General features: G+C 36.0%; 1 protein-coding gene across 1 annotated transcript; it reads right to left on the reverse strand.

The window, feature by feature from the left end:
• Nucleotides 1–1,097: 1,097 nt before the first annotated feature.
• On the reverse strand, nucleotides 1,098–10,249 carry LOC149944147 (uncharacterized). The gene is made up of 8 exons (XM_090176295.1): nucleotides 10,237–10,249; nucleotides 9,766–9,914; nucleotides 9,600–9,695; nucleotides 8,551–8,659; nucleotides 8,405–8,471; nucleotides 6,132–6,176; nucleotides 5,969–6,056; nucleotides 1,098–1,331 (listed from the first exon to the last, which is right to left on the reverse strand). The coding sequence occupies exons 1-8, from the start codon at nucleotides 10,247–10,249 to the stop codon at nucleotides 1,185–1,187; spliced, it is 714 nt and encodes a 237-aa protein (XP_090032421.1). The 3' UTR covers nucleotides 1,098–1,184.
• Nucleotides 10,250–16,812: the final 6,563 nt, after the last annotated feature.

Consider the following 16,812-nt stretch of genomic DNA (forward strand, 5'->3'; position numbering starts at 1 on the left):
AGTTTAATCGAGAAAATCCCATGCTTTTTTAAATGGAGATTTTCGTTTGAGAGATCAAAACATTTTCGGTTGCCATGGGAAAACTAAAGCCCATTGCAACTTTTCCCTTTGCGAATTTTCATACTACCATAAGGACTACCTAACCCCCGAGTTTCAACAAAATCCGTGATAACCACCTCGGGCAGTCTCCTTGTTAGTACACACAAATCACTGAAGAATGAGGATTGTGTATAAAAATCGTCTAACACATTAATTTGCATGTAGTTGCATACAATAGGATTATGGTGGACTAAAGCTTTTTTCACACTTGGCCTTGATATTCAGTGGTGGCCCGAGGCAAGTTTTAGGATGGAACGAGATACGATTATGGCGCCCCTAATATTTTTTCCTTTATTTTTCCTTACCCCTGAGACTTGGCGCTCCGTTCGCCCTATGGTAGGGCCGGCCCTGTTGCTATTGATTCAAATTGTTTCGAATGAGTTGTGTGAGCCAGGCGAAATCGTTTTAAACCGATTCAAACCTTTTTTACCGCTTCTTACGTGTGGGCCTAGCTTACGGGTACTTGAAATTTAAACATATCTTTTGAAATAATGGTTTGTCCAAGGCCAAAATAGTTATTGGGTCGTCCTACCCTAATAGTTTTTGTCTCTTAACGATAAATTTTATTATAAGTGCATCCTAGAACATGACATAATTAAACGTTACGTTATAAATTAGGCGTTTTTTAGCCTCTTCCTCTAGTATAGAGGAAAGAAACTGTTATTTTCGCTCCTGATGTATGCGGTGGTGGTAGTGGTGGTGAATAATACAGTGGAAGCTATTGGTCCATATAGTCTATAGCTCCGTATAGTTCCACGGGAATCGACGAATTATCTTCAACGGCACTCGATATAAATTTAATTCAGGCGTCATTCGATTGGTATTAGTTCTCTCCATCTACCTATGCCAGGCCAGTGCGGAGCCGTGGTTTTTAATCAAAGGGGTAAAATCAAGAGTGCTAGGATGAAGAGGCTACTATTGTGGCTGTGCCGTTTTGTTTAATTACGCTCCAAGGCACTGAATTACAGAATATTTATTTATGAAATGTAGAACCACTTTTTATTGTTATTTATTGTATTTACATTGAACAGAACACGGAATATGAACTTTAGATAAAAGTATTCAAGTTGGTGCGGTGGAGCGCATCACCTTTTGATCTGAAAATCGAGCTTTTCGGCGTAGTATCCCGACATCATCATGAGTAATTTGGTGACGTATTCGTAAGCCAGAGGGACGGACAGTCCCAGCCACACTCCCAAGTAACCCCCCAAATTACTAAATAACTCGATGGGCTGCAAATATAAGTTAGTTATTAGTTAATATATCTTATAATAATTTACAATGTAAGTTCAACAGTCAACTGATTTGATCTGATTACTCAGGTCGTAATTTTCAGATGCCCGAAGGCAATCATCGATTTTCGCTATAATTCATCTCAATTAGCTGAACATTTATCCGACTTAAGCCGAGTTCCCACTTGACGAATTTTCGAGACTTTCGCGACGAATTTAATTTTCGTCGTAGCTTTGAGCTTCACTAAATTTCACTCGCATGCGTCAATTCGCTTCGCGAAAACTGCATTTTTTGCTAAGTGGGAACTAGCCTTTAAACGCATAGTGTATATATAATCTTGTGGAAAAAATTTAAAATTACCGGTATTTAAAAATTGTAAAGAAATTTAATCAGGAAATATGTAAAATCGAGAACTGTGAGTCATCTTAAATCTGCTCAGTTTCTATCTATCGGGTTACGATCAGTGGCGTAGCTAAAAATCCTTCAAGGGAAGGGTCAAATTATGTAAAATACCTGAGAGGGGTTAAATTTTAGTACAGTCAAAGTTACACTATTTACGATGAATTCAGATAAGTTTCGTGTTTAAACCGTATGAACTAATCTGATAATATCTGAACGTCAATGCAGATTATCTGATATCTGAACGTCAATGCAGATTTTCTGATATCTGAACTATCTTAATTATTTCCTCGGTTCAGATAAGTGTTATCTGAGAATTGGTTGGAAGCACTAGTTTCAAATACACTACTGAACTGTATAATATATCTCAGTGGCGTAGGAACCAGGTGGGGGGCGAAATAATGTAATTGCCCCCAACTTAATGCTCGGTAAAAAATAAAAATTTCTGAAATAAAGGTAGGAGCGGCTCCATAGATCGCCGTTAAAACAACACCAGGTAACTTGAGATACGTGGTTTTGTCAAAATTGACATATTTAGATTCTACACCCCAATTTACGTATATAACATTAAAAACATTAATAGGTTGCAATTTGATTTATTTTTTAAATCGAGAAAACATTTAAACGTATCTTTGATATTCACAACTTATTTCGCGCAAAAGCACGTATCTTGCTTATTTTCAGCTCCTATCTCACTTCATGACGCAAAACCACGTATCTCTAAAATATCCCCTTTAGCAAAATATTTTGAAATTAAAATCCTCATAAAGAGTCAATATTGAAACGAAATTATTTAACTATAAAATTAACTCACATGTAAAAACCTAACACGCGATTTCTGCAAAATTAAAAAAATCAATTTTTCTCAAAAAGGCCACCGAAAAGATACGTGGTTTTGTTTTAACGGCGACGTATTAAACTACGATCCTTAATTTTCCCAAGAAATATCGGTTTTCAATCAAAATAAACTTAAAACTTACTAAAATCTCTGTTAATTATCAATTTAAATTCATCTATAGAATTTCCAAATGCAAGAAAAACTAAATCTGGTCCGTTTTTGGGGTTCCATTTTTATCTTACCGCCAGGGGACGACCCAGGGATCGCCGGCTTTAAACTGCTTTGCCCCACTTCTCAAACGTTCCTACGCCACTGATATATCTCTGAGATATAAGTGTATATTTGGCAATGTTTTTCGCTTACATCCTCCTAATACTTTGTCAGCAAACGTTTAAGAAATAATTTTCTAACGAATTTTACCAATAATGTATCATTTCAACACGTCAGTTTTAAGGATCCAATTATATAAATACATTCTTGATAATATTCAAGGTCGTAATTTTAACCAAATTTAGAAAATGACCCTACACAACCGTTTGCAACGTATTTTTTAGGACGATAAAATTGGCGAATAAGTAGATAAGTCCATAATGAAAAGGGATAATAAAGCTAAACCCTAAACAAATTTGAAGAAATTTAAAAACTTACTAATAGCTCGTACATTTCTTCAAATTTGTTTAGGGTTTAGCTTTATTATCCCTTTTCATTATGGATTTATCTACTTATTCGCCAATTTTATCATCCTTTACAATGCAGTCCACAGGTGGTTCCTTTTAACGTATTTTTTACATGATTAGTTTGAGTATTATTAAAAGTGGATAAAACCTCGTATCAATTCCTAACTTAGGCTGGGTTTCGGCTTGGGCTATTAGAAATGGTGTTTCTTTATTAGCATACGGCGTGTTATACCAACGAAATTAAATTTTAACCAATAGCAATACAGATACGTTATCACGTTGTGAAAATAGTAACAGAGATATTCAATTTTAGGCAATAACAAAAACGAAACATGAGCAAGTTGTGAAAATACTACAAACGAAATTCAATTTTATCCAATAGTAATACAGATACGTTATGAAAATAGTACCCGCCTCGCTAAGATCGTAGAAAATTCCTTTTCTTAACAAGTTTTTTTTTAATTCAACTTTGTAAGACGAAGTGATTATTTTGAATTATTAAATTTTGTTGGCTCTTTCCTTGAATAATTATATTTTGAAGTTTGTTAACAACTTTCATAAAGTAATAACTCAGCCAAACTATATAACAACGCAGCTAATACATTATACAAGGAAAATTGGTAGAGCACTTAATAAATAAAAGAAACATAATGATATTTAATTTAGACGAAGGCCGTTTGGACTATTTAGAGGAAACGTCATCAACTAAATAATTGTTTGATGTGTTGAAATACACGATTGATAATGGTAAAATTTACTGTAGAGTGATAATTGTCGAAATAAATAAATTTTTAATTTGACTTTCAAGTACTCAATTTTCATAAAAATTTAAAATATGCCAAAACTTACTTTTGCGGGAAGTTTTTTACAAATCCATAAAAAATTACTTCGTTTTTCACTAGTGAGTTTCAGCAAAACCAATTCTAGGCGTTTACGCGAACGTCTACCAATATCCTGAACGTTGCAGACGTTCGCGTAAACGCCTAGAAATGGGTTTGCTGAAACTCTCTACTATCCATTTAAATTAAATAATTTTATAAAAATTGATTAATTTTTATAATAAAAAAGTGGTCATTATTTTTCTATTGGATTTTCCATAAATTCGGTAAAGTATGGGTGGTTACCGCGCCGAGCTGAGCTTTTACAAGTCTAGGTGGCGCTGCTCTTACGAGGTAGTGTCTATAATCGATCGTCTGCTATTGTCAACTAACATAAAAATGTCTACATCTGGGCGGGATAATTGCGCAACACAGAGTTAAATTGTAATAAAATTCAAATAATAACGTTTAGCTTCAATTTAACTCTTAATAACACTTTAATACGCGTTAATAATTACGCTACTGGCTGTCAAAGACTAAAGCGTCTGCTAGTACATATTTAGTTTTCAACGGCAGCCAAAAGAGGGCGTAGCGATAGGTTTCGGTCGCGAATACCGCGAGAAGAAAGTGCAAATAAAGCGCTATACTTTAGCACTTAGACAGTCGCAGTAACGCCTGTTTTCTCCGCTAGAGGGATAAGAAGAAGAATTTGTCGCATCTGCTAAACTAATTCAGTGGCACTAAAAGGGGGAAGCAATGAAACTAACAAGTTACTCTCTAACATATCTAGTTGCGGACTTTTTGTACGAAGCCTTATCCACTTTTGGTAATAAACGTGGTAAATTTTGGGCCGCGTTACGGTGTATCATTCCGCGGTTTATTGGCGTAAAATTAGCACCCACTGAAAACTGCCTCGAGTCTGCGAAAGTACGTGTTTCATTAGGTGAAAACTATTCGCCAGTCCGGAACCGTTCGATGAGTGTCGTATTTGCGCCTAGGCCAACCTAGGCCGGGGCCTAGGGGCCCATCCTTTAAAGGGGCCCTCCAGTGACCGTAATTACTGTATTCGAAGGCATAAATCTATAATATCAATCGTAATTTATATTGGAGAAATTCCCAGGTATAAGATTTTGTTTTAAAATTACCAAAATTTCTGTCTGGCAGTTTACGGACGTAGCCTTAAATCGCAATGTTGCATAATTATCGCGTATTTAGTCGACGATTGTTAAGAGCTTTTATTTAGTAATATAACCGTAGAGCTCAGACTTCTACGCTGAATTAGTGAGGCACAGCCTAGTTCCAGGGATAAGAGTAAATTCAGCGCGTGAAAAGGGGGCCCAGACTCCTTATCTGCCTATGGGCCCAGGATCTCTAAGTCCGGCCCTGGTCCTTCGTTCGCGGGAACTGGTTCTCGGACCTTTCGGAACTGTTCAAACAGTATACTTGCTCGAAAGCAGGTACCATCAAGAACACAAGGCTGAGCTTTCTTAAATTCGTCCGCAATTGGTTTTTAGACTAGTCAATACGTGCTTTTAGGATGGAATTTCAGACTATTCGTACAACAAGTTCCGATCTGTCTCGGACGTTTTGGTGACGCCATAGCTTAGTCCGATTCAGTTGTTTTAACAGTTCCGGACTTACGAATAGTTTTCACCTATTGTTATGGCCTTGATGGATACTTCTTCCTTAAAGGCCTAGGATTTCTTCCGCCTGTTTTCCTTTAAGTTTTCTTTCCGCCGCGCAAATATCCTGGTGGTAAGCCAACCGCGGAACACGTTAGCCTACCACCAGGATATTTGCGCGGCGGGAAGTAAACTTAAAGGAAAACAGGCGGAAGAAATCCTAGGCCTTTAAGATAATATTATATACTTATGGTACTTGGCAGCTTAATAATATCATCTTACAGTGATTTGTGGTTTGTGATTGTAAATATAATGAAGGCTTCCCCTCAATTCAATATGAATTTCGGTCAGATTCTTGAAATTATCCTCCCTGTCAATGGAGAACCAAAATTTACAATATAGTTCTTGATAGACAATTCTATAACTCATTGTTATTTGAAATTACTTGATTTCTCTGTTTTCCGTGAGAACTGATTGGTACATTTCAACCCTGTATCAAATGCGATAAATAAATATTACGTAACAAAGTCACACCGCAAAAAAGTATTGCCATGAGTTTATAAACATATGTCACGTAAGTGTGTCCGTTGCCGTGTCTTCCGAGTGTTAAATTTCTACTGAGACCATTTTCTAGAATGAAAACACATTTTTCGATATCCTTAAGCCTAAGTCAGCGGGTCTAACGCGTGATCTTTGTAGTGCGGATGCGTTAGTCCAGCCCTGACAATTGTAGGGATTTCCTCCGCAACAAACCACTAAAAGTAGCTCAGAAAATGTCAATTCGCGACCGAAACGACTCTAGATGGCGTAACGGTGCTAGCTTCTCCGAGATTGCGCTTATGATCTGGCGTCTGCTACAGACAAATTAGAAGGTCGCGAGAACGATTTTCTTAAATAAATTTGTCAAAATATAAGCCAATGATGCAAAAATTATATCAAAATACAAGTATCATTATTTATATAGTCAAATTTACGAATAACGATGAGGAAAAACTAATAGCGTCTGCTTTAGCCGCAACCTATCTAGGTTTCAATGGCGAACCAAAGAGGGCGTAGCGATAGTTTTCGGTCGCGAATGGCAATAGTATGGAGCGGACAATATTGGAACCTTTTAAAGGTGACATAAATACTAGAGTCGCGTCTTTTTCTTCGTAGAGGCGTGTATACAGGGTGTTTCAAAAGGTTATGCAAACATTGTAAGGAGTTGTAGGGGGTGTGTTGAGAAGTATGCCTGTTTTTTCCCCCATTTTCCTACGATGAGTGAAAAGAGCGCCAGAGAGCTTCAAAGTGTGGCCTACTAGCCCCTGGAAGTAGGCTGCAACAAGCGCGAAACCAAGCAGCAGGGAAACGCGAACATTAAGGTTTGGGTTCGTGTGATAGGTAAAAAAAGGGACTGTAAACAAATCGAGGTAACCAGCGTAAAAAAATAAACTTAAACAATATTTAAAGTCGTGATGGACCGCGATTTCTCATGACTTTCAAATTGCAACAATGGATTTCACTTCGGAAGAACTGGCGGATATTCATTTGTTTTTGTTATTTATATCAATAAACGAATATATAAAGTAAATTTAGTCTTAACCAACTTGCTGAAATGGGAAAACAAAATCACGTGACTACGACATCACAACCAACTTCGATTCGGAAACTCGTGCTCATAGTTGGCCGTGCAACGGTAAAGAAAAAATATTCTATTACAAGATGTTTTAAATAATCATAATAATTTGATAATTTAGATGAATCAATCAAAATTTAAACCGCCATTAGCAAAATAAAATGAATAATAGTTCGTAATTCTTAGAATAGATGGCGTTGTCGTTCTCCACAAAATCACGTGACTACCATCTTTTCAGCCCCGCTGGACTTTATAGTTTCGTCTTTTCCCACGCATTCGCAAATTCATCGTACCCCTGAAATCGCATTTCATTTCCCTTCAGCTTGGTTTTGCGCTTGTTACAGCCTGCTTCCAGGGGCTAGTAGGCCACACTTTGAAGCTCTCTGGCGCTCATCGTAGGAAAATGGGAAAAAAACAGGCATAGTTCCCAACTCACCCCCTACAACTAGGATTGCCGTGGTTCGGTTCGGTTCCGGTTCTTGAAGGAACCGGAACCGAACCGAGAACCGACGAACAATTGTAAGTGGAACCGGAACCGAACCGAAAAATAGTAGGAACCAAGCCGAGAACCGACGAACAATTGTAAGTGGAACCGGAACCGAACCGAAAAATAGTAGGAACCAAGCCGAACCGAACCGAGAACCATAACCAAAATTAAGGAGAAAACTGTAAAACTATTTTCGCTTATTTCCACATATTTGGAAGTAACATAGAACACGCGGCGAAATAAAAACCAATAGTTTGGACAAAACGAAATTAAGTGATTTCTAAATACAACGGTTTTTCCTTCCAATTGAGACAATAGACATAATAGTCCTTGTCACTGTTGTCAGTGGTTTATTTATTCTTTTTCGCGGCTTTTTCAAAAATAATAGTATTCGAAAAGTATTCGGTTCTTTCGGTTCGGTACGGCTCGGTTCTACTAAGGTTCCGGTTCGGCAACACTACCTACAACTCCTTCAAATGTTTGCATAACCTTTTGAAACACCCTGTATTTGACGTCACTCCATACTTAGCAATCCGTAAATATTGCGACTAACTGACACAATTATAGAACATAATTATAGACTGATAGTGTGGCTTAGACCAAGTGAGTAGCGTACAGGCAACTAATCGGACACGTGTCGGCACACTCTTGCTCTATCTTTTCAAATTTAGACTTGTTCGTGTCTAGAAAGAAATTGAGAAGCATTAGGCGGGTGTCATTGAAAGGCTTCGTAAACGTTTAGCATTATCCTAACGATTGTACCTTCCTCGGTGGAATTGCAGGCTCTGTGTTTATTCAGGATGGTGAAATTCCGTGATACGCATCCAATTTCCCTGCTAAGCCTTTGCCAAAGACAAGCGTACTTGCAGTGCTTTCACGAACAAAAAATACATTGGAAATTAATTAGTAACTATGGAAAACTGGCTAAGCCTTGTACATACAACTATAAGTAACATAATAACAATAAGTATGACACTTCCTATTGCTTTAATGCTAATTTTCTAACCGAACCTTTTTTCGACACTGATACTCTCTTCAAGCTGTGACTTGGACTCGCGAATTACCGTTTTGGATGACTACTTTTTGATAAAAAGTTAAGCCTAATATCGGAGAGTACGTTCTGGAGTCGCGAGGGGCTTTGGCTTTGTTTTGAAGCCCGCGTGCGAATCACGCGTGATAAAAAAACATGAGCTCGTGGCGAAGAGTAAAACTTTTTTATTTTTTATTATTTTAGCCTAATATTCCGCCTATCTATCGGAAACCATATACTTCGGCTTAGCGGAAGTCTCGCGTATTATAGACACTATAGAGGGCTCTGTGCTGAGAAAACATCTTGATTACGCAATAACTATGAAAATCAGTTTGGTTGTAAATCTCGTTAATTGTCATACTTATTGTTATTATGTTACTTACGATACAACTAAGTTTTAAAATAAAATCCACTATTGCACAGTTTTAAATATTTAATTTGCCCTTTCGACCGCCTGTCCCATTCGACCGACATTTTGTTTGCTCAAAAGTGAAAGCATGAAACCTAACCTAACCTTACCTAAACTAACCTGACCTAACCTAACCTTACCTAGTCTAACCTAACCTAACCTAACGAAATAAACAGATAAACTTTTTCGAATAAATGGGATTCGACCCAATGGGATTGCAAAATTAGAATTCGATCAATTGGGAAAGTATATTTTTTGATTCGATCCATTGGGAATTCGACCCAATAGGATTCTATCCAACGGGAATATACCCAATTTATTGATAAAGTTCATACTCCCTTTAAGATTTTAACGAAATGAAGTGTCTGTTACCGGTTGGCTGTGAGGTTGGTTGGCGTCGTCTTCATATTCTTGGGTATAGTTCCTGCACATCGTCTTGTACGGTGGTTTCAAGTATTTTATCGACGTCTGCAAAACCACGCCCAAAGTGTTCAATTTATAAATGTTTATTTTGTTGTCACGATCGTTTGGCATTTACCTTGGTAAAGAGCAGCTTGTGCCGCACGCCCTTGGAGATTCGATATCCCGGAATCGTATTGGTGGGCATTTCGTACAGGCTATGTAGGAACAGAATTCCTTCCCCTTTTTGAAGCCGAGATAAGGTAAAATTGAGACGCAATACGAACACTGCGAACGGAAGTTCAAATCAATCAGATTTAAAAAATTTATCGGCTTGCCCTACTTATTAATATTTATTTTTTGAATAATTTTTACCATAAGTATCGTATAAATTCAAATTTGCTACCATGGTTAAAATCTAATAATTAAATCATGGTATTTTAAAAACATTTATTTTTATATTTAAAAGTGTTCGCTAGCTTTCGTGTACAAGACCCCTTGTCAAGTGTCTGATTTCAAGACTTTATTTAATTATTAGATTTTAACCATGGTATCAAATTTTAATTTATACGATACTTAATTTAATTATAAGTAACGTAATAAACATTACCTTGATTTGTCATATTAACTCCAAAAATATATATATATATATTTTAATACATGTATATATGTATAATCATAAGTAACATAATGAGTAACATAAGTATGAAACAGAATGATTTCGGTTAATGATAGTCTGTCGTGGCGTGATTGAGTAACCGGAAGTCGCGTAACCGGAAACTCGCCCCTACTTTCTCTCTTTTCTGGTGAAATCATTCCCAAATTAATTTGATGGCGTTCAAGTCCAAATTTGAAAATAACTAATTCGTTAATTAATTAATACTATAGTGAACTGCGTTGTCAGTCCTTAGCCACATAATTATTTATATAGTCACTCGCGAAACAGACTTTAGCGTTGTCTTTATTATGTTACTTCTTGTATAAATATCAGGAATCCATATCTCTACTTGGAATGCTTATCCTGCCGTATCGCGTAGAGTAAGATAACTCTGACGGCTTTGGCCCCGCCTACGAGAGAAAATATCCCCTCTGCGCGCGCTCCCCTCTCACGTTGTTGTTTGTTAAGTTAACCTAGTGACGTCAAAAAAACAGTCAGCCACATCGAGACGAAAATCTGCCGCGGTAAGCATTCCAAGTAGAGGTATGGATTCCTGATAAATATATATTAAAATGAAAATAACGCCACCGTGTTATGACAAAAATGATAAATTATTAAATTGAATTGTAAAATAACAAAACTGCGTAATTTACACATAGCTTTTTGTGTCATACTTCATTATTACGTTACTTATGGCTCTACGAATTTATATAGTATTTAGCCAGGAGAAGCATAATAGCAGTGCATCACTACCTTAAATAAAGAAAGCTACGATGCTTTATAGCAAAAGTAAATGAGGTTATTATAATAATAAATTAAACTTGTAAGCGTTTAAAACAATTATAATCTAGAATTTTTCCGGAAGTTTTTAATTTCTTTGCCATCCAAAATATTGAGTTTTAATTTAAAATAATCAAATTACAATTTTTTTGAAAATCTATGGAGTAAATACTCGAGTTTGGAGCAATTTTAAAAACGCCAACCACAATTTATTAATGATTAGTATCAAAGAAACTCAATGGTAATTAATAAGAAACCTAGGGTTTTTATATTCTAACAAAATATTTTCGAAATTTTATTTTTCAAAGCAATATTTTTTATTAAAATTTGAAAACAAATTTTTTTCCTTTACAAATGAAATATTTTTGAAAATAATGGGCACCCAATGTCCAAGATGTTAGAGACTCCTTGCTAAATATAACCAGGCTTTAGCCTACTCATCTTACAGCCTGGTGGCGCCACTAGTTCAACCACAACGGAAACTATAATTTTCTCCCCCATTTACTTTTGTTCATAGACTATAAATTAATAATAATAAAATAAAAATTATTTTCCCGAATTACTTTTATTCCGGTATTATTATAAATTATAGTAAATCCCTAAATAAGAGTAATTCGGGAAAATAATTAATTTAATAATAATTAAATTGATCATTTTGAATAGCCTCAGCGTGAAGTTTAAATTGTCCGTTGTTTTAAAAATTTAACAGTCGAAGAGAATAACCGTAAACGTTTAGGCTTAGCCTAGCTAAGGTGTCAGTGTTGAAATTTTTGGCTCCAGCCTTCGATCTGTCGAGGACACTTGTCGGTTATACTTGCCAATGTAGTGGCGGGCGTTGTGTTCCGAGCTCCCTTTGAAGATATCGATCCAGTGCCTGTGAAAGGACCAGCAGGAGTGCGCACCGGTGTACACCCACGAAGAATACCTGCGGACCATTTTACCAATTATCCTAAATCACATAAATACGTGATAGCAGCCTCAATTTTATTTCATCGTGGCGAAATTTAGCATAAGCTCATAAAAAAGAAAACTATTCTATTAGTGAGGTTAAGGGGGAAGACTACAGTGGCCATTGTCTATTTTCGCGCTATTTCAAGCTGAACTGTTTTATTTTTGTGTTTTAACTTAATAAATTAATATTTATGTGTAGAACAGCCTCTTGTTTAGTGCTTAAAATAATTTGGTCAATTTTAAATTTTCAAAGTAATTTAGTTATTACGTTTTAATTCGGACCCCCGGAGCTAAACAAGTTGGGCAAGTGCCCAAACTACCCTTTAGTTATAGCCTTATATCTCGTTAACTATTAATATTAGAATTATCAAAATTATTTTAAGCACTAGAGGAAGGTGCAGCCTATTAATTAAAATATAATTCGATTGTGTAATTGTTAAAACTAAAACGTTCAACTTGAACGAAAAATAGGTTTTTACTATAGGCTTCCCCCTTAAAGGCCTAGGTTTTCTTCTGCCTGTCCCCCTTTAAATTAGGCCAACATGTTCAGCGTTTGGCCTACAACCAGGGTATTTGTACTCCACTAAGTTAATTTAAAGGGGGACAGGCAGAAAAAAACCTAGGCCTTTAAGCTACATGTACAAACGTTATAAACGAAAACTTTGCTTTGTTCCATTAAAGAGTAAGTTGCAAATTATTCGTTACCGCCTTAATTTTGTTATTAAACGAAGCGCTTACGTTTAAAGTACCCAATTATAAAGCTTCGTTGCTTTCCTCTTCGTAGAAATTGGGGTGTTGATTCAAACCTTTTTAACACTATTTGTACACTTTTTCATGAGTCGAAATTTGACACTGCTAGGGGCGTTTTATTACACAAATCAAACCCCGTATTAACACCTTCAAGATATTTGTCTTAAAAATACGGTGTAAAAAATGAGATTTAAAACTCCTTTTCCACACTATTTAAACACTGTTTTATCATTCTTTGTTTGTGACACAAAATATTTCCAATAACCGTGTAATAACACACCTTAAATAGTCATTTTGCAACTTGTAAGCTTTAAATCACACCTTTAAAGTGGTTAATACACCCATTTCAAGAGTAAAATCACACCCGTGAAGGAGTTAAAAGTAACCTTTAGAGGTGTAAATAAGCCATTTTAAAGAATAAAATAACACTCCTAAAGGTGTAAATTCGCACTTTAAAAGATAAAAATTGTACCTGATGAGAGTTGAAAATAGAGGTGTAAATAGGTTCGTATAAAGAGTAAAATCACACTTTTAAAGGTGTAAAATCAGACTTTCAAAGGTGTAAATTCACTTGGTAAGAGATAAATAACACCTATAAAGGTGTTAAAATGCCTTTTTAAAAGGTACATTCCACCTACAAGAGCTCAATAACAATTTGAAGGGTGTTACGATGTAATTTTTGTAGTATTCTAAAAACCTTTTATTAGTTAAAAAACCATAGAAAAAGTGTTGCAGTTTACAGCACGACAAACCGGGCACAGCGGTAAAATTATGCAGACAATTTACAAAAACGTTAAGTATAACTTAAGCAACGCCACAACGAACATGCTTTGCCTAAAGCTTGGTTTCCACCAGCGCGCGTAAGAGCGCTTCATAATGTTAATTTTTTGTCGCGCGTAAGAACAATTGCACGTTTTAAAGCTGAGTGTCGCTTTTTGACGAGCGCTGGTGGAAACCAAGCCTAATGCTTGTTTTCCACTAGCGCGCGTCATAATGTTATTTTCTTTAAGCGCGTAAAAACGTTTGAACGTTTCAAAGCTGAGAAACGCGTCGTTGCGCGCGCTAGTGGAAAACAAGCCTAAGACGTAATTTTAACTGCGACAAAGAGCAATAATGCCCGGGTGTTTTATACCGAAAACCAAGCGCGACAAAAAGTATTCTTATCTGCTAAAAAACAGAAGGACAGAGAGATAAAATATGCATAAAAAACTACTGATTATTGATAGCTTAAGAACAAAAAATGCCTTAATCTCATTTTTCTTAAGTGATCACCCTCTATGAAAATATTACTTAAGGCGTAATGGCTGATCGTCTTGGACCAGGTGCTGTTGTATAGAATTCATGGATGTTGAAATGCTTTGCGCGATGGTGAAATTCGGGGTTATGGATCATTTCATTGGCCCAGGCGTTGTAGATTTAATATTGTTATTTAACTATTAAAAATGACGTATTAACACTTTTGAAGGTGTGATTTAACTCTTTAAAATGGCTTATTAAAATTTTTCAAGGTGTGATTTCACTCTTAATAAAGGGCTTGTTAACACTTTTAAAGGTGTGATTTAACTCTAACAAAATGGCGTATTAACACTTTTAAAGGTGTGATTTAACTCTAACAAAATGGCGTATTAACACTTTTAAAGGTGTGATTTAACTCTAACAAAAGGGCGCATTAACACTTTTAAAGGTGTGATTTCACTCTTAATAAAGGGCTTATTAACACTTTTAAAGGTGTGATTTCACTCTAACAAAATGGCGCATTAACACTTTTAAAGGTGTGATTTAACTCTAACAAAATGGCGTATTAACACTTTTAAAGGTGTGATTTAACTCTAACGAAAGGGCGCATTAACACTTTTAAAGGTGTGAATTCACTCTTAATAAAGGGCTTATTAACACTTTTAAAGGTGTGATTTCACTCTTAATAAAGGGCTTATTAACACTTTTAAAGGTGTGATTTAACTCTAACAAAATGGCGCATTAACACTTTTAAAGGTGTGATTTAACTCTAACAAAATGGCGTATTAACACTTTTAAAGGTGTGATTTAACTCTAACAAAAGGGCGCATTAACACTTTTAAAGGTGTTATTTCACTCTTAATAAAGGGCTTATTAACACTTTTAAAGGTGTGATTTCACTCTTAATAAAGGGCTTATTAACACTTTTAAAGGTGTGATTTAACTCTAACAAAATGGCGCATTAACACTTTTAAAGGTGTGATTTAACTCTAACAAAAGGGCGCATTAACACTTTTAAAGGTGTGATTTCACTCTTAATAAAGGGCTTATTAACACTTTTAAAGGTGTGATTTCACTCTTAATAAAGGGCTTATTAACACTTTTAAAGGTGTGATTTAACTCTAACAAAAGGGCGTATTAACACTTTTGAAGGTGTGATTTCACTCTTAATAAAGAGCGTATTAACGCTTAAAAGATGCGTCATAACTGATTACACGAACTGTGGAGAGTGCTTAAAACCGATTTAATTGTTTGGTTAAGGTGTTGAATCTGGGTTGGACTTATCAAATTGAGTGGAAATGGTGTTAGAACGGTGTGAAATTAATCGCAATTTCTTGGAATGTTTCTCTTATTTAAACATTTGTATAGTGTTGTCACACTCTTTTTACACCTTTAAAAAGTTGCTCCGTTTTGGAAGTGTTAAAACGGTGTGAACGAGGTGTAACACTTTCTTAACACCTTTTAAACACCCCTATTTCTTAGAGTGTAGAAATAATTAGTAATACGACAAAACAATTTGAATTTTTCATTGGCTGCTATACTCAACATAGAGTTTAGGCTTGGATACAAAATGTAGAAGCTACTGATTCCGTGGCCGAATCCGAAAAATCTCCTATTGATCCATGGGATTCTAGTCATTCTACTACTGAATTTTGTACGCGAGTGCTTACATGGTTTTAAAAACACGCACTCACGTTTATGCTTTAGAGCGCGCGCTAAATTGGCATCGCCATATTATCTAGCAAGGATATTACAAGAACCATCTGATAATAATAATAATAATCAGCTAGGCTAATACCCAAGGCTGCTACATTAGGCCTAAGTCATCAAGCGACTTTTAAAGCCATTAAACATGAGAAGCCACCAACGGTCGAACATTTACAAAATACACATAAACTTGGTAGAAATAACCGTTTTTTAATAAGAGAAAACCGCGGTACTTCGGCAATATATGCCTTCAAGGCGGGTACAAGATTTAACACTCAAAGCCATTAATTCAGGTGGCCGGGTTCAGTGTGAGAAATAAGGCACTATCACAGGCCAATCGCCAGTTTAAAAATTAGCTGGGCCAGTTTAAATATTAAATGCTTGGGGTGTTAGTGGCCCTGGTGAACACTTAATTAATTCAAAGTTTTTTCCCTTCAAGATTTATTGTTCTTTATTTAACACTCCAAAATTTTGAAATACCCATAATAACTAAGCTACTAAGCCTATGCCCCAGCACATATTGTCAAGAATAGCTTATTTGACCATAAATGATGAAAGCCTGATTTTGAAGGTTAAAAATGGTAAGTCACAAGTGGCCAGTGGCTAGTTTTTTAATTTAACTACTTAAGCTCTACTGGCCACAGGTCCAGTTTCAAAAAAATCCTTATTTCTCAGCCTGGCCGGATTACAATCTTGGTAGGATAGTAGGGACTATATAATCTACCAGATGCAGTGGGAAAAATTCAGACAGAACCATAGTCCATGACGTCACAAACTATGCGCGATAAAATTATCGTTCAAAATAAAAGCCGCAGAGGGGCGCTGCACGTTAATTCAATTTTAATAATGAATAAACTTAACAACGGTATTTCATCATGTAAGTTACATTTTCGGAAAACCCATCATCAGTTTCTATTCCGAAAATCTATTTGCAACTTACTCTTTATCGTATAACCTAGGAGCAACAAACACAAGGAGAGCGCAGCTAGCCTTTAAACACGCTAACACCTAGGAGCAACAAACACAACACCCCACACAATTAGAACGCAACCCGTCAAAAGTCGTGGATTTTCTTGTGTACGTTTTTCATTGGCTAGACGTTTT

This window comes from Leiobunum rupestre, chromosome 5, assembly GCF_980474605.1.
Source record: "Leiobunum rupestre chromosome 5, qqLeiRupe1.1.hap1, whole genome shotgun sequence".
Taxonomy (NCBI): Eukaryota; Metazoa; Arthropoda; class Arachnida; order Opiliones; family Sclerosomatidae; genus Leiobunum; species Leiobunum rupestre.

Bases quoted from the DNA above. Each gene is read 5' to 3' on its own strand.
- LOC149944147 (XM_090176295.1), bottom strand. The intron at 9,696-9,765 runs GTAAATGCCAAA...GTGGTTTTGCAG, and splicing joins ACAAGCTGCTCTTTACCAAG to ACGTCGATAAAATACTTGAA. The intron at 8,472-8,550 runs GTACAATCGTTA...ATTTCTTTCTAG, and splicing joins CTGCAATTCCACCGAGGAAG to ACACGAACAAGTCTAAATTT.